The 19,536-nt window shown below is 28.9% G+C and overlaps 1 protein-coding gene across 2 annotated transcripts in view; it reads right to left on the bottom strand.

Annotated features, from left to right (window-relative positions):
- Positions 1 to 19,536, bottom strand: part of LOC130670068 (tubby-related protein 4) — a 48,084-nt gene that overhangs the window by 23,784 nt on the left and 4,764 nt on the right. For both annotated transcript variants that reach the window (XM_057473251.1, XM_057473246.1), the window contains exon 2: positions 5,959 to 6,126. In XM_057473251.1, the coding sequence (XP_057329234.1) occupies positions 5,959 to 6,126 (168 nt within the window). The remainder of the gene's footprint in view (positions 1 to 5,958; positions 6,127 to 19,536) is intronic.

Here is a 19,536-nt window from a genome sequence, read left to right as displayed (position 1 = left end):
AAAATAGAAATTTTCTCTGATCAAGACGAATTTTCTTTAACCAAAATAAATTCTCTTGGCTCGAGAAAATCTTAACGTGATTCCCAAAAACGTTTGTCTTTCAAAATATTTTCTTGACGCAAGATAACTTTTTTTTCTGTGTAATTATACACAAAAAATTAAACAGGAACTACTTTCCCGATGAAAAAAGATTTTATACAATTGTATAAAATTATTTTATTTTTATTTATTTATTTAAAATTTATATGCCAAGGCCGAAGCCGTATGACAATGTTTATACAAAAAACAATACAGTGTCACTTAAAATACTTAAAGACATATTTTATGAAAATTATAAACATTTGTAACGTCCATTTGGTTGATCACTAGTTTACAAACAAGCTTTAAGAGTTACTGTTTACTTCGACATCGATGAAGAAATTAAACGCTTTGATTTTGAAGCCCTCAATCGAGAGTGAATTTATAACCTCCATCGGTAGCTCCTGCCACAAGCGAATTGCTGACACTACAAAAGAATGCTCGTAGGTTACAGTTGCAAAATTTGGCATTTTGAAAGTGATATTATTATTTTTGCACTGCAAGCTTAACAGAACGCCTTATACTCTCATCTTCATCACAGAACAATTTACGGAGAAATTTTGGTTCTCCAGTCTGTAAGATTTTGTAGAAATAGCATGCTAGACTATAAGTTCTTCGCGTTTTTACACTGAGCCAATTTAATTTGTGACGATAAGGAGTGAAATTATATATAAATTGGATAGAAAAAATGGCCCGATCCAATTGTAAACAATCGTACATAATTATATCTAATTGTATACAATCATATACAATCGTATACAAATTGTATACAAATATATACATTTGTATATAATTTTATTATTCTTTTTTGCATTTTTATATAGAATTATATACGATTGTATATAATTGTGTATAATTATATAAAATTTTTATATAATTATGCATCACTTCTATCCACTTGTATATACTTCATATATAACTGTATACAGTTATATAAAATCTTTTTTCATCGGGTTACCACAATACGAATTTTTTTCTATACATATATTTTCGGATTTTATTATTCTTTTTTACATCAACTATCTAGCTCATGTATATTTATGGTATCTATATACACTATACGTTATATTGTAAAGGTCGGAAACTATCAAGAATATAAGAAAGGCCAAGTAAACGTTTACGTTGCCAAAAATGTGGGTTTTAAGGGGATGAAAGTGATGACGTGACTATGAGGGCAAAATGTAGAGCAATAAAATGATATTGACGATGAAAATGAGAAGAAAGTATTAAGAACAAAAGCAAAGAAATTTTATTACATACACTCACACTCACACACACACACATGTGCCATCATAATGACCTTAATCTTCTGACAAAGATCTTTACAATATAAAAAAAAAAAGTTATTAGAAAATTTATTAATATTCAAAAAAAAGCGAGGCAGTAAAACAGTTTATTAAAAAAATTTTCCAATAAAAAGTATGTTATAAATTTTAAAATATTTATTTATAATATTGCTGGATGTATAAAATTTATCCAATATGAATATATATATATATATTTTTTTTTTATACTCAAATATTGTAATTTAAGGGTTTTTTTTTTCGCACAGAAAATCTTGAAAAAGCTCGAGAGCGTTAAGATAGAATACGTGCAATCCTTGCAGAGTTTGTTAGACCCTCATCATTGTTTTTTCTTCTCCATTTTCCTAGTGCGTAGACATGATTCTCATACTATTCGTATAATATACAACGTGTCTATACACGTCATACAAGTGAAGATAACAACAGTAAGCAAAAGCAAGAGTAGTCTGTACAATCTACAGTAGTGTTGTAGCAGCTATTGCAAAAACGAACAAAGGACAATTCATAGAGTTTACAAGGACGAGTGAGGTAAAGATTGCAAGGGTGACTTTGTAAAGGTATTTAGTCGCTTCTGCTATGTATTAGTACGTCTACATATTTATTTACTTGTTTGTTAATTTGTAAAAAAAAAAACGTCTTAAAATGAATAATTGTAAGACGGATAGTCCTTGCGATTGTTTCAGTGCCTGCTTCGGTATATAATTTTAAGGTGGACTGTAGTCAAGCCTCTCGAATTCGTCATCTATTTTGCGCACCTCAAACGCGAAGCGTTTTTAAAATGATTTTTTCTCATCTTAAATCATCTCCACGCTTTTTTATATTGCACGTATATACTATTAAAAGTATACAAATATAAAAAAACACTCCAATAAACAAACTTGATATTGTTTTCATCGTTCTATTTATAGATTATTATAAAAAAACAATCAATTGAAATAAATTTTTGACTGCCGTCAATTAGTCTGTACGGATATGTCGGTATCTAATCGCGATAACTCGCGAAAAACTCAATGAATCGACCTACTTTTTTTTTATTAGCTTCAGATTTGTGTAGGATATAATCCATTTAATAACAATACTGTAATCTTTTTTGTTGTTTAATTATTTACATCACTTGATTACAGAAAAACCGACAGCATTGAGTAAATAAAAATAAATCGCCCTAACAATAACATCGGCGTGTCAGTTATATAACCGTAGAAAACTTCCGTTAAAGTTTTGTTTTCAGTATATGAAATCATATATAAATATATATATTTACATAAGCGTACAGTTTACGTTCGACTACTTTTCCATCATTTCGCCTGTCTTTAGTTGAGGACGATAGTAAAGAAATTGAAGTGTGTTTTGCAAAAGACTTTGAAATGACGTATAGGTTAAGTAAATTTACCATAACGTAATATGAAAGCAAGTGATCTGTGTGAAAATCGTGCAAATAGTGTGAAATTAGGCTGCGACTGGTTTTACTGATATCAACTTTTTCGACCGGTCATATATCTCAACTTTTTTACAAGTACCTACTTTACGCTATGTAATGGTCTATGCAAACCAGAGAGTAGGGCAAAATGTGGTTTTACAGATAATTTTTTTTTAAGCCTACAAGGAAAAAAAATATCAGCAGTCGATAGCGGATACCGATTATTTTTTTCGTGTATATTTAAAAATTTCTTTTCCCTTAAAGAAAAATCAAAACAATGAAATTCATTTAGGGAAATCCAGGGTAAGATGAGATTCTATTTTTTGGACAAAAGCAAATCATTACGCACAAATTATGAATTTTGAATAAGGTTCTATTTCTGGATTTCCCAATTATTTTTCAAACTGCGGAGCTAGGGAATATTAATTTTCGAAAAGTTAAAATACACCTGATACCCGGGTCAAAATATCTAGCCTCAATCCAGCCTCACTGAGTAAAAAAAGCATTTTGAGCCTCAAATCATATTCAATGAGTCTCAAATGATTCTCAAAGATTCTCAAGAAGCCTCGATGAGCCTCAAATAAACCTACTACTCGACTATGTAATTTAAATTCGATTAGTATTAATTGAGGCTCAAAATGCTTTTTTTACTCAGTGAGGCTGGATTGAGGCTAAATATTTTGACCCGGGTAATCTTTTATAATTTTTAAATTTTAAAAGAACAGAAGTTCGTTTGCTCGCATGATCAATCGTTATCCAGATTTTTTCAAAAATATTTTCAGTCCGCCATTTTGTACGACGTTAAAGTCTTCCATTTAATGCTACATTTTTAAATAAACGTATCTGAAGTATGATCTTTTCACCCTCGTTACCTCATTTTTTATAGTTTTATCAGCTTGTAATTCAAACTGCCCATATAATTTAAAGTCAGCCTCCGTTATATTTAATCAACTTTTATTTACTACTGTACCAGTAAATATAACTTCAAAAGAAGTTTCAATTACTTTATCGCAGTAAATAATTTCATTTTATCGTAGCTTGGTCTACCACAGCATTGATTACTACAATTCAGTCTTCCGTTTTTACTTCAATTGGTATTTACCAAAATCACTGTTATTAGTAACGGTTCTTTTTCTGTTTTATTACCGCACTTCAGATGTAATCCATAAAAAATTTTAATATTCATATTTTTCCATCAGAAATTCAGTAAATTCTATTTTTCTGAAATTCTGTCTAGACCATTTACGATGCATTAGTTAATGCGTAAACTTTCCCTAGTATAAATTACTTGTAGCAACGAAAACAAAAGAGAAAACATTTGCGATATTACAATAATATGCGTAATTATATATAAAGACGTCATTAGCTGTCGCGTCTTTACACCCGAATGAACGACAACGAGTCGCGTCGTTATTTACATTTTCTTTTTGTTTTATTATTATTTTTTCCATGCTTTCCATCCCTTCTTTATATATTTTTTTGTTGTTTTCCCTATTTCAATTTTTTTTTTTTTACGATTCTCACCCCATTTTCTCTTTAACATTTGCATCTGGCACCTCTCTCTTCAACCCTCTCTGTAACTATACCGTACACTAGTAGTTCGCTAATTGGCATGTCTCCGAACTCCCAGAAGGTAAAAAAAATCGATTTTATAAATAAATGTATTCATATATATATATATATATACAACAAAATTCCTACCCGAATCACAAAATAATGCAGATTTATGCATGCGTATTTACATCTTTGCAGTTTATGTTTTTTTTTATTCATCTCCATACGATTTCATAAGCTCGTTAGTCTTTATTATGAATAAATTAATAAATATATAAGCTCTTAAAATGAAATACTATAGCGATAATTTTATTATCATAATTATATTTATTAGCTTTAGAGGCAGTAAAAATTAAATATCCCGACTATTATATTACGATTAAGTATTTTTAACTTTATATGAACATTACACTGAAAAAAATAATCGCTAGCAGCTAGCGATTTTTAATCGTTAGCTGCTAACGAATTTTTCGCTAGTAGCTCGCACGGTGTATACTTTTAATTCGTTGTGAGTGTTATCTTACACACCATCCGGTGTTATTAGCTGTATCTATAAGGAAGGGGGGCCTGAATGGACCCCTTAAAATTTTGGATGCCTTGAAATATTTGGTGGCAAAATGGGCCCCTCAATATTTTTAACATGAAAAGTGTTTGGGGCAGGGGGAGAGAGGCAAAATGGGACATTGAGGCAAATCGGGCCACTGAGGCAAAATGGTCCCCCCAAAATTTTTTTTTTACTAGTTACACTGAAAAATTGATTGTTAGACACCTCTAGAAAATTTTCACCAAAAATAAGCTTCTAATTTCAATAGGAAGATCATCCGCATTACATTTTTTCTGTTCTTCCTCAGTCCAATAGAAAAAAGTTCATATTTCACTCATTAATTGATCGTACAGCAAAGCTTTATATACTATTTTACAGGAAATTAAATGCTCTACAAAAAAGGTTTCTTACATTTTTATCGTAAATCTCACCATTTAAAAAATATTGAAGATTGAAGTTTGATTATTTTAAGATACATTTGTTTTTTGCTTATGAATTTTATAACTCGTGATCAAATAAGGATTATGAAATGGGCAGTGCATATTTTTGTAGGAAATTAAATGCTCTACAAAAATGGTCTCTTATGCTTAGTCGATTAAATTAAGCGTTTAAAAGATATTCATCACCAAACTTTAATGCATACCGATCTTAACAGTTTTTGATAACGAATTCGGAAATTTTCAATTTAATTTATGAGTTTTGAGGAAATTAACAGAAATTTAAGTTCTTACCAATAGAGCAATACTTTAAACATGTATTTATAAGAATAGGGTATAATTATTTTTACATGATTTCGAATTATTCGACGAAATTGAATAATTCATAAATTATTGTAGGAAAATTTTTCTACGAAGTTCTAACTGAATATATTTGAATTTGCATCGGATAATTCGAAAACTTACAACTAATTGAAAATTATGAACTATTGGAAAATTTAAACTATTCAATCCAAATTTCGCTTGTAATTATATTGGCTTCATACAAACTTTTCAATATACTTCCTTTTACTCACCCCTCCCCCCTTCAATTTATAAGTATGCATATTATGTAATATTTCTCACCTCACTTTGATGTCCACGTAAGTTATAATTGGCTCTCAGTGGATTTTCAGTCGTTCTTGTTCGACAGTGTGATGTCGTAAAAGTAACTCCAACTAGACCACGTGCATTTCCAGTAGCTAGCCACCCTTCCTGGTAGTAATTTGTACGATTAAGTTTCCAACCCTCATCCTGAAATATGAATTATAATATCAAGTTTATTATTAACCTGTGAATATTTATAAATATTATAATTTATTCAAAATTATCCAACGGTTTTGCTTTCCGTTGGTAGCATAGTCTATTGCATTCACTTTCTGTATAAAAAGTCCATATGAAAGCTTATACCAGATTACCACGTGGTGTTTTCAGATAAATTTCTATGTGATATTTTACGGAAGAGCTAAACATCGGTCATTTTCTATGGGGGTTTACAAATTTAAATTACATGGATTCTTTCGATAGGGTCACTATTTAAAACCATACAAGAACCCATGGATTTGCTGAAACCATTATGGGGATCCATGGATTTTTATCGAAATTTATATGAAAAAAATATAATAGGAAAATCCATAGGAATTCATGGGAAAAATTTTCTGTCTCGATAACTCTGGATTCAACCCCATAGGATCCTATAGGAATCCATAGAAATTCTGAATTTTACAAAAAAATTTTCTTATAAATACTTATATAGTCCAGTCGGCAAGTGATTTAAATGGCGGTCCTAGTAGATTAAGCGAGGCGGAGACCGATTTTGACGATTTTTTTTTTGATTCCGCACTAAAAAAGGATTTCCAAAAAAGTTGAACAGGTTTCCCGTGTTGCTTTTGATTATTTAAATATTTAAAAATTAGTACTTAGTTAACTTTTAAATATCTCGGAAACTATAGGGAAATCGGGAAAAAAAATTAAGAATAAAATGTAGAGAAATAATCAAAGAAAAAAATGAAACCAATCCGAAGTCTATACGACTAATAGTTTACGAGATATGATTTTTTTAATGCAAATTAATTTTTCGCCGCGCGCGCGGGAGTAAACAATTACCTGGAACTTTTTGAAAAATGCATAAATTAATAAAAATTTTTTTCTAATTCGTAGTTCTTACAATTCAAGCCGATAAACGAAAAGTTTCAAATCGAAAAAATAATTTTTTCGATTTTTTACATTAAAAAAACCATTTTTTGGTTTTTTGGATTTAAAAAATCAAAATTACCAAAAAAATTTTTTTGATGCAAATACAATTATTCTATTAGTTAAAATATACTCCCTAAATAAAAAAATAATCTAAAAAAAAATTTTTTTCTACAAAAAACAATCGATTGAAAATTTTAAATTTTATGTCGCTGGCCCTATCCATTTAATGAGTAAGACAGAGATAGCAATATATGTCTGTCACTCTAATCGCTGGTCGAGCGCCGCTAGTGGGGGATTCATAATAATAATAAAGATATATACGGTGGTCATGATTCGAAATATCCAAATCGTTTTATTTTTTTTTTATACTCCAAACTTTTGTAATAGAAATTTTTTTTTTTATTCAAATTTTTTTTTTTTTTCTTTAATTTCTTCTGTGTGTAAACAAATTTTTTTTTTTACAAAACTTTTTTTGCAAAAAAAAATCATTTATCTGAAAAATTAATTTTACAAAAATTTTTTTTTTATCTCAACTTTTTTTGCGTGAAAAAAATTATTTTTTTTTATCGATTGAAAATTATTCTTTGAAAATATATATTTCAAACAGTATATCTGCTGTAATTATAAAATTTGACATTTAAAAAATTTAAATATTAACTGTACTCCACGATGAAAGATTTAAAAATTTTACAGTAATCTAAGTTCAACCTTTTAGGAATCAATAAATATTTATTTTATTAATACTATTGTAAATAAGGAATGGTTTGGATATAAATTACAATCATTTTTAAAAATATTGAGATTTATTTAAGAACATTAAGTACAAGTTAAATTACTTTTATATCACGTTAAAAATTTGTTTACACACAGAAGAAATTAAAGAAAAAAAAAAAAAATTTGAATAAAAAAAAAAATTTCTATTACAAAAGTTTGGAGTATAAAAAAAAAATAAAACGATTTGGATATTTCGAATCATGACCACCGTATATATCTTTATTATTATTATGAATCCCCCACTAGCGGCGCTCGACCAGCGATTAGAGTGACAGACATATATTGCTATCTCTGTCTTACTCATTAAATGGATAGGGCCAGCGACATAAAATTTAAAATTTTCAATCGATTGTTTTTTGTAGAAAAAAATTTTTTTTTAGATTATTTTTTTATTTAGGGAGTATATTTTAACTAATAGAATAATTGTATTTGCATCAAAAAAATTTTTTTGGTAATTTTGATTTTTTAAATCCAAAAAACCAAAAAATGGTTTTTTTAATGTAAAAAATCGAAAAAATTATTTTTTCGATTTGAAACTTTTCGTTTATCGGCTTGAATTGTAAGAACTACGAATTAGAAAAAAATTTTTATTAATTTATGCATTTTTCAAAAAGTTCCAGGTAATTGTTTACTCCCGCGCGCGCGGCGAAAAATTAATTTGCATTAAAAAAATCATATCTCGTAAACTATTAGTCGTATAGACTTCGGATTGGTTTCATTTTTTTCTTTGATTATTTCTCTACATTTTATTCTTAATTTTTTTTCCCGATTTCCCTATAGTTTCCGAGATATTTAAAAGTTAACTAAGTACTAATTTTTAAATATTTAAATAATCAAAAGCAACACGGGAAACCTGTTCAACTTTTTTGGAAATCCTTTTTTAGTGCGGAATCAAAAAAAAAATCGTCAAAATCGGTCTCCGCCTCGCTTAATCTACTAGGACCGCCATTTAAATCACTTGCCGACTGGACTATATAGGAGTCCATACATTTCTTTGCATGGATTCCTACAAAATTCATACCATAGGACAATTTTTTAAGTTTATAACTTCGGATAAAAATCCACTTGGAAATCTATGAAATCCTATAGAGATTTATGGGAACCCGGCCGAAAACATCATAGAAACCCATACAGATTCCTATCTGGAATTATCGGCAGAAATTTAATTCCCATGGGTTTCTGTAAGATCCTAGATTTTTTTATGGACTTACACAGAAAACCATAGAAATCCATGGATTCCTATTATGTCTTCGACTAATCCATATTGAGTTCTGTATGAAATTTTTATGGTATGACCATTTAATATTTTTTTGCACTTTGACTTGTAATTTTCGTGGGTATTGTTAGTAGTTATCGATACGTACTAAATTGTTATTATCTTACCGAAATATGTACTGGAGATTATCAATATTATTGGTTTATCGTTAATTTCCGGTTAATTATACACCAGCTGGTCCATTCGTAAATGCACAATAGATTACTCTCAATTATTCTGTTGTGTGTGTGAGCCACAAGTAAAATGGCAATTTACGAAAAGGGAATTGCCAATAAAATGAATAAAAAAAATTACTTCTTTTTTTTTAACCCATTCTCGTATTCTCTTTATTTACAATTCTTTTATTTCCGTATTCTCTTATTTATTTATCATATTTATCAAATATTATTTCAGTTATTTATTGATCTTTTTTGTTAGTTAAAACCATGATATTTTTATTGAAAAATTCGTTTATTTCTTTTCTGATGTAAAATTTTTTTTTAAAAAGTGCTCAGTGTATTTTCAAATTTTGAGCATCAATAAGCCTGATGAATACACATCTGTAAGATATGTCGAGATCTGATCAGAACTGAACATAAATGAAAAGATCTGAATAATTATTAGGAAAAAGAACCAGATATCATCAGATATCAAATGGTCAAAATTGTCCAACATGTTCGGAAATGGTCAAATTTCAATTCTATATCGAACCGAAGCACGTGCCTGAAGATCGGAACTTTTTTCGCACAACGAAAATTTAAAAAATTTAGAGCGATCATAAAGCACACCAGCGCTTTCGCGCTTGAGGTGTGCAATTTATGTAATTTGACTGCTTAAAGGTGACTTAAGGGGTAATTTGGTCTGGCTGCAATTTTCAGCTGACATTTTAGCACCCATGTGAAACATTTCGGAAATCTAGATCCGGTAAATTTTTGACTTTCCATTTCGTTTTTTTATTTCCGTTTCGCGAAAAACGTTCGGATCTTCATGTACACACCGAAGCTATAATTTTATCTGATCAAAAATTGTCATATTTAGTCATATTTTATTTTTTCAATGATATTATAAAGCAACATATCAAAAATTTAATCATTAACACTACAGTTTTTTTTCTGTCCACAGAAAGTCATTGCAACAATAAATTTTTTAATTGTAATTGCATCACGTTTTTCCTACTTAAGTTTTTACATGGATGTTTTTATATTAAGTTGCCATAAAAGTAATAATACGTTTACAGAAAGTTTACAAAATTTACTATTGTCAAACTTTTTAAAAGTGTAAGTTAAAAACGTCACACTAAAAGTTCTAAAACGTTTCAAACTTGTAACTTTTCTACAGAAAATAACTTTTAATTAAGAATTGTTCGATTCGTTGATTCTTACTACCCGGAAAGAAATAGTCGTGCATGACCATACGTTGATCCCAAGTAAGATCATGTCTGAATATTTGCCAATCATGAAAAAGCATGGCTATGCTTGATCGAGCATGATCATGGTCTCCATGGCTGGTAAATAATCAGACATGATGAGACCTAAAAAACATGATCATTCATGCCAATTTTTAACTTCCCGCTAAAAAAATTGAAAATTTTCAAAAATTCGGGAAGTTATTGGTTTTGGTCCGATTTGCAAAAATCGAATTTTTATCAGATTTTGACGTTTTGAGGTTCTAGGAAGCTATCCTGACTAATTTCACGATGATATCCGAGTGTATGTATGTGTGTACGTACGTACGGATGTATGTAAATATTCATAACTCTTGAACGGATAAACCGATTTTGATCTTTGAGATGTCATTCGACGCGGCTTGTTAATATCTTAAAGCTGTAAAAATTTGAGCGTAATCGGTAGGGTGCGTTCGGAGATATTTCAAAAATAAAATTGTTTCAAAAATGTTTTATTTGGATAACTTTTAATTTGCTCGATAGATTGATTCCAAAATCTAATCAGCTCTAAAACATTATAAGCCGCGTCAAATGCCACCTCAAATATCAAAATCGGTTCATTCGTTCAAGAGAAACCGTTGACGAAAGAATTCAAAATAATTTTTTTTTTGGTTTTTTTGAAATTTCTCAAAAACGGCTGGATAAATCAATTTCAAAATTTGATCAGCTTTAGAACTTGATAAAACACGTCGATTGCTGCCTCAATCGTCTTAATCGGTCTATTTGTTTTTCGAGATATCGTGGGAGAAAAAAATGCTAAAAAATTTTTTTTTAGAAAACAATGGCATACAAAAGTATTTTTGAGCTCGAAGAGCTCGAAAATGTATTCACAATAATGTTTTCGAGCTCAACGAGCTCGATAACAGCGGAAAGTTTTGGAGCTGGCCCGCAGGGTTAACTGATAGACCGATTTTTTTTTGGGTAACCAGTGACAATTTGTTCAAAAATTTAGATCATTCTGTACTAATTTAATCTATTACTTAATTTGTTTCAATCAAATTTTTCAAATTAACTTTTTTATCCACTAGTTGATTCGATTGAATTTGGATGTCCACATTCTCTTAATTTAATTTAAACCCACGGTGGTTTGAAAAATCGATTATTTCAATTTGAGGTATGTTCGTAAATAGACAATAAAAATTCAATATCTTTGAAAATAACGGGAGCTTTAATGACTACTGCGTTCGATCACAAAAAAAATTTGAATTTGGTATTGAAAATAAACGTAAATACAATAAATTATAAATAAACTGACATACGATGTGAAGAATAAGTATTTAAAATAATAATAATAATAATAATAATAATAATAATAATAATAATACTACTAATAATAGTAATAATAATAAAGAGTAAAAGGCAGATATCAGATGGCGTCTAATGGCTTGACTGGGGCAAATGAAAATTGTTCGGATGTTCAAGCAGTTTTGTCTCTATATTATGTACGAAGATAGTATAGCAGATACTCCTGCTTGATGCAATATCGAGTTACATCAAACAATGTTTGTGACGAACGATCGAACATAGACAAGAGTATATCAAACCAAAACCTACACCATATTACTGCTGTATGATTTGCTTTGTAAAAGAGTGATCAGACGAAGCCAAATAACCGCTATATATTAATAGTCCTTTGTTCCTTAATAATGTTGGATTATTTTTCAAATTTAATTCTAAAACTTGTCAGTCAATGATTATTTAACAATAAAATTATCCATTTTTTAAACTTCCCGCTATGAAAATCGATTTCCAAAAAATTTGGGAAGTTATTGTTTTCACTCCGATTTTCGAAAATCGAGTTTTCGTCAGATGTCAACCTTTTGAGGTCCTACTGATTATTTTTAAAATCCCCTTTGAATGTGTGTGTGTATGGGTTCAAAACCGAGGGCAATAAATAAAATAAAATGTATGGTGACAAAAGAAAGAGAATTTTTTTTTTTACAAGTAATCTTTAAGCACTTCTAAGAGTGTAAAAGCAGCTTTAAGTGTGTGTCTGAACCACCTAAAATCCCACTTATTGCCTTTTCATGTTTAGAATTCACAATCAAATACAATATCACCCTCGTAATGCTTAGAATACTCTATTCAATAATATAATGCTCATTCAATCTTTCAAAATCCAAAGTTTATTGATTTTTTTTTTAATCTATGATGCTAACGTTAATATCAAAAAAATTGAAAAATATATGATTACTAAAGTTGAAGTAAAATCTAGAAATTTATTATTTATAGTCTAGTCGAAAAATATTAGTATTGAAGTTATCCGTGTGAAAATACAAAATTCCTGCGGAATTTCAAAGCAGGTCTGGGTCAGAATGTTCCAGCTGCAATAAAATGTCGAAAACAATGATCGGTATTTTTACGAAACTTTGAAATTTTATGAAAAACCGCAGATATAACTGAAATATTAATACCATATGTTTTTCAGGCAGTATACCTTTATAGTATATATTAGACTGGGCCAAAAAAATTGACTATTTTTTTTCTTAGCTATATGGAGAATATTATTCAGAATGACAAAATAAAAATTTCATGAAAGTTTGAGCCCTTAATATTAGTTTTAAGAGGTCGATCATCGCTATCTTTAATTTTAATTCGTAATTTGATGTTTTACGTCAGAACTGCTAAAACGTTGGAGTAAAAGAAATTCATTTTCACTTGTTCTTATGTAAAATTAAATTCCCCACAAAAAAGGTCTGATTAAAAATTTTCGTCAGACAAGCCGTTTCTGATTAATTAAGCTTAATAAGTTGATATATTTTTTCGATTTAACATTTTTACTTTTGAATTTTGTAACGGACGAATCAGTTTTCGAAGGAAATTTAATGCTCTACAAAAAAAGTATCTTAAAATTTTAGCCTAAATTCACTTCTTCAAAAGTTATTAACGATTAAAATCGAAGAAAAATTAAAATCTCAAGTTTTTCGTTTTTAACTCAATTTTTTCCACTTAACGAAACAAATGAATTATTTCGATCATCCCCTGGTTAAAAAAATTGATTGAAAAGAATTGAGAAGCGGTCACTCCATGCAAACTGTATATCTATCTATATATACAAACAAAAAAATTTTAATCAATTGAAATTATTGAAAAGAATTCGAATTTCATCACTTTTAATTTTTTTCAATCAATATTTTTAAACAGGGTCATTGACTATTCATTTTGTCTATAAGATCGTGGATCTGCTGCTTTCTGTGATCACAAATTAACATAAATACATATAGATCAGTAAAAATATAAGGTTATTAAATTTGTATGCATATTAGAAAAGTTTTTTATAATTCCCAATGCGTGAAATAAAAAATAATTATTGGTGCAATTAATTTGAATCTTAAAATAAAAAAAGTTTATAGACTTACGTATTTCATCCATATTATTAAATTAGGTCGAGAGTATTTCAAGCATTAGCATTCAGAATTTAATTAATGAAAAAAAGTGGCAAAAAAAAATTAAGAAGAGAAGTAATGAGAAAGATAAAAAAAGTAGATGCTTTGAATTTATAAAGTTAACATTAATTACGCCGGCTCAAAGTAAATAAGTACCTGACATTCTCTGAAATTATTAATTTATTTTACCCACTGATCTTAGTAGTTTATGTTTTTAATCTTTTTTTTCTTTTTCCTCTTTTTCATAAAGAAAAGTGCAGTCACTGATAGTTAAATAGAAATGAATAAACGTAATAAACATTTTATTTATTAAAAAAAAAAATTTGGTCATAAATATTTATATGGTTATTGAATTGACGCACTTCGTCTTAATAAACTTACACTTAATAAATATGAATTTTCAAGTCTTGCCGTAGTAAGAAAAAAATAAATTGAATTTTTGAGTTCAAACTTGATGAGAATGTTTTTGTTATCATACACTAATTTTTTGAATTTGAAAAAAAAAATTTTTTTTTGACTCATCTAATACACATCCAGATATTCGAATATTATCAAGAAATTAGTCAAAATAACTCTTCAGGACCTCAAAACGTATTTCGAAAACTAGACTTTCGAAAATCGGATTGAAAACCATCAACTCTTTTTTTTGAAATTTCAAATTTTTCAACAGGAAATTTGAAAAAAAGTTTTCAACTGTGTTCTTTAATTGAGCTTTAAAAATTACTCTTTGTGGTTACCATTCCTCATTACAATCAACATTTATCAAAGGATCTAAAGAGTAATTGGAAAATAATTAAAAAAATTACACAATTATAAAATTGCTATGCTTTGACTTTTGTTAATTGTTTCTTTAGCTCTTGAGAATTTATGTCTTTAAAAGCTTGAAAAGATATAGTAGAGAAGTCGTTGCAAAATTAATTGTATAGTTAAAATTATTGTCCAATTACCTTTGATCCTTCGATATATATTAATTGGTAGATGTCATCAACATGTGTAATTACAATAAACTATCATATAAGGGATGGTGAGACTAAATGAGACGCCATTTTTTAACAAAAATAAAAAGAAAAGAAATTTTTGGTAAATATATAGGTGCCTAGAAAAAATTAAATCATGCATGATCATGCAAAGTCATATTTAATAATTCATGATTATGCATGACGAGTAAAAAACTACTATATAAAGTCATGTATGATTATGCATGATCACGCGTAACCATGCACGATTGTACATAACCATGCACGTCATAGGCAATCGTGCATGATAAAGAAAAATTATCATGTATACTTCGTTCATAGCTTATGCAAAGTCATGCATGATTATGTATAATCATACGTAATCATGCACGATTATACATGACTATGCATGATTCATGTAAAGACATGCATGATTATGTATAATCATACGTAATCATGCACGATTATACATGACTTTGCATGATTCATGTAAAGGCATGCATGATTATATATAATCATGCACGGTTATACATGACTATGCATGATTCATGTAAAGACATGCATTATTATCTATAATCATACGTAGCTATGCACGATTGTACATGACTATGCATGATTCATGTAAAGACATGCATGATTCTGTATAGTCATACGTAATCATGCACGATTATATATGACTATGCATGATTATGTATAATTATATGTAGCCATGCACGATTGTACATGACTATGCATGATTCATGCAAAGACATGCATGATTATGTATAATCATACGTAACCATGCAAGATTATACATGACTATGCATGATTCATGTAAAGACATGCATGATCAGGCTTGATGATATTTTCTCGGGAAATATTAAAGTCATATTATTCTTATCAACGTATAATTTTACTAATGCGTTAAGATGGTGGTTAACTATTATGGCTAAAACTATCTTCGCATTAAGAACATCATTATTTTGATTATCATCATAACCATTATACACTATTATTATATCATTCAATTACAATTTATTAAGAAAGTATAGAATTTTTTTTCTATGAAAAAGGCATAATAGGAGAAAAAAAAAGTATGGCTATCATAGAAAAATTTAAAAGAAAGTATCAAAGTTGAACGGTTGAATATTCTTCACGGCACAAAAGACTTTACTGCCTTTAGAATTACTCCAAAGGATAGGGTTGATAAGGGTAAGTATGTTTGTGTTGGTAAGGGTTGAAAATACAATGCCCGGGAGCTAGTGAAGTGGCACTAAAATTAGGGGATGCAGGTTGCTTTGGCCTCAGGTGTGTCCTGGCTTTATATAGTATAACATTATAAGAAAACTTCTTTTGTCAACTGTAAATGATGTACTTAACGATTATATTTTTATCATATGAAAACTGATAAATTTAAAATATGGTTTATTTGTTAAACCAATTTATTAAGTATCACTAAACCAGAAAATAATCATTTTCCGACACTCAAAAATCGGGAGCGAGAGAATTCTATCCAAGGGGATTAAATAAAAAAAATCTACTCCGCATTCATTTCGAAAATTTTGAAGTGAAAAACAAAAAAAAACATTAAACCTCCAAGTTTTTATTGTTCATGATTCATTTTATTAATAGTAAACTTCATTATCTTTCATAACTTGGAAATTACTTATCAATTGATCTTTAAATTTTATATCAGATTTAAATTTCAATGAACCTTTATATTGCTGCAGATCTATTAAAATCGATCCACTCACTCACAAGTTATCAGATTAAATTTTAATCACATATATACATATATACACTCCTACTAGCCCATTACTACTAAACTTTTATAAAATATTTCAAATACTTCCAGGCATGATTATTTGCGATGATAAGAAAGTGGTTCTCGAAATCTAACTGATAACAACTTTAAATATTATAAACATTGTGAGCTTTCTTAACACAACGATTAAGTAAATAGAACTGGGGCAGAACGGACATAGAGAAACAAATATAATAAATCTGTTACCGATTTTTTATTACTCTCTAAACATGAATTAGTGAAAATAAGTGAATATTCACTAATTTCAAGTGCAAACCGAACCACTAATTTCAAAAAGTGGTTCGGTCAGCACTCTGAACTAGTGAATATTCACTTATTTCACTTATCCATGTTTAGAGAGTAATGTATTTTGATCAACATATTAAATTGTCTAGTTGAGAATATTTGAATAAGTGTAAATATGATTTTTACGTGAATCAGCCGGGACCGAGTAAGTGTTAACAGAACACATCTCATTGCTTCGTAATTGAGATGTGCATTATTAGATAAAGTTTAGTAAATACATAGAAAAATTCTACTTTACATCAGTTTTCTGTGATTACCGCGAATAGCGCAAAGAAAAATTACGGACAATAACGGTTACTTTGATTGATGGATTATTGCTCACACGACACGAGTAGACAACAGTATTATCTCGACGATTTATTATTAACTGCCTGCATAATTTAATCATTAACTTGGTCATCAACACACATATACTACATCACTATAATTATAATACAGTCAAACTGCTCTTCTACTCAATTATTAATTGATTACTTGGTTTTGATGTTCATAAGTCAAATGCCGTGTTTCCTTGTATTCAATATTTTTGAAAGTATGAATCATTAAACAAATATAAAAGTGTATGAATTAGGGTAAAAATGGACCACCCCAAATTTTGGTAAAAATTTTTTTTTTCTCAAAACTGTTTTTTATTGACATTTATTAGTAAGGTGTGTGAATCTTGTTCGAATCGAATCAAATCGAATAGTTAGATTCGATTCGATATTCGAGTCGAATATCAAATAGTTCAAAAATTTCATGTTCCTGAAGATCGTAACGTTTTTCGCGCAACGAAAAAGAAAATTGGAAAGTGAAAAATCTACTGGATGACTAGATTTCTGAAATGTTTCGCATATAAATGCTGGTTTGTTAGCCAAAAATCATGGACTACCCCCCAATCCCCGGAACGATTCCTCAATCAGTCGAATTACATGAATTTTTCCATTTTCGTTGCGCGAAAAACGTTCCGATCTTCAGGTACATAACATTTCGAATCTTCGCGGTGAGTTTCGAATCGAATCGTTCGATTCGATCGCCTCGAATAATTCAAAGTTTCGAGTATTCGCACACCCCTATTTATTACTCTAATCATCATTTTTAAACAATTTCAAGTTTCCCATTATTTTTTTTCGGGAATTTTTCAGAGGATTCGATGTATTGTTGGCCATAAAAAATTCACGCTGTTTTTTCTTGGCTATTTTGAATTTTATATAAATTGTATATTTGCAATCATTTTGTTTGTTCATCTTTATTTACTATTTGTATTGCAAATCCCTTTTTTTTTAGTCAGATTAGATATAAACAATTTTACTATAGTGATTTTTTTTAAATAAAAAAAGGAAAAATGTTTTTACTTTTTTGGGGTCGATTCTGTTTGTCCGCCCGGGGAAAAATATTTTTCTATGACAACTGGAAAGTTGGTTTAATTACTGCAAATGGAAGTCAAAAAAAGAAAATTCGCCGTTTTCGAATACACAAAAATCCATTGTTTTCTGAGCATATAGTTTTTTTTCAACCGAGTGATTTCGGAGGGATGTGGATTTTATTTCAATCCATATTGACTACCATCCAAAGTTTTAATATTGAAATATTTAATCTTTTCATTATTAATTACATTAATTTAAAAGAGAATAATTTTCGATTAAGTAACGACCAACTACAACCCAATAATAATAAGATACAACCTTACACTTAAGTATGAATAACAAAGAGAACTATTGATTTAACTTTCTGAAAAGGGCAATAACGGCTTTATTGAAAGATTTATTTACTAATTTTATTCTAGTTTCGATCCGAACCCTATATAGTGTGCATAGCAATAGTATTATCGTTGATACAGCAGTAGCCATTAAGTACGACTGTAAGGGAGGAAATCCTTAAGTCTCTCTTTAGACTATAGTCGAATTTATATATTTGTCATTCTTATGTTTATTCATCATATAGGTTTATTTACTTAATACTGCTTATTATCGAACGCATATAAGTACAAAAAATGGGGCATAAAAATGAACAATAATCGCAGTAAATAGGAAAAATACACATTTTGATGAGAAGTCACTATTCGGTAAAAAATATTCAGTCTTGATCATTAATCATATACGATCACTTACATCTGATTAAATACAGAAAGTAGTGCTGTCTAATTACGTATGATCATGCATGATATCCGATATGATCATATGTGATATTAAATATTATTATATATGATCATACATGGCATCAGATATGATCATATGTGATATTAAATATTACTATACATGATCATGCATGGTATCAGATATGATCATGCATGATAATAAATATGAGCATATATGATTATACAAGGTATTAGATTTGATCATACGTGAACGTATATATCAGACATGATCATATGTGAATATATATGATAGTAGATATGATCACTGATTATATTAGATATGACCATGTATAAAGATATATCATTATATATAACCATACATGGTATCAGATATGTTCATATATGATATTAAATATTATTATATATGATCATACATGGTATTAGATATGGTCATGTGTGAACATATATGGTATCCGATATGGTCATGCGTGAACATATATGATATCAG

The sequence above is a fragment of the Microplitis mediator genome, chromosome 1 (genome assembly GCF_029852145.1).
Source record: "Microplitis mediator isolate UGA2020A chromosome 1, iyMicMedi2.1, whole genome shotgun sequence".
NCBI lineage: Eukaryota > Metazoa > Arthropoda > Insecta > Hymenoptera > Braconidae > Microplitis > Microplitis mediator.
This window is presented reverse-complemented; position numbering and strand designations above follow the sequence as displayed.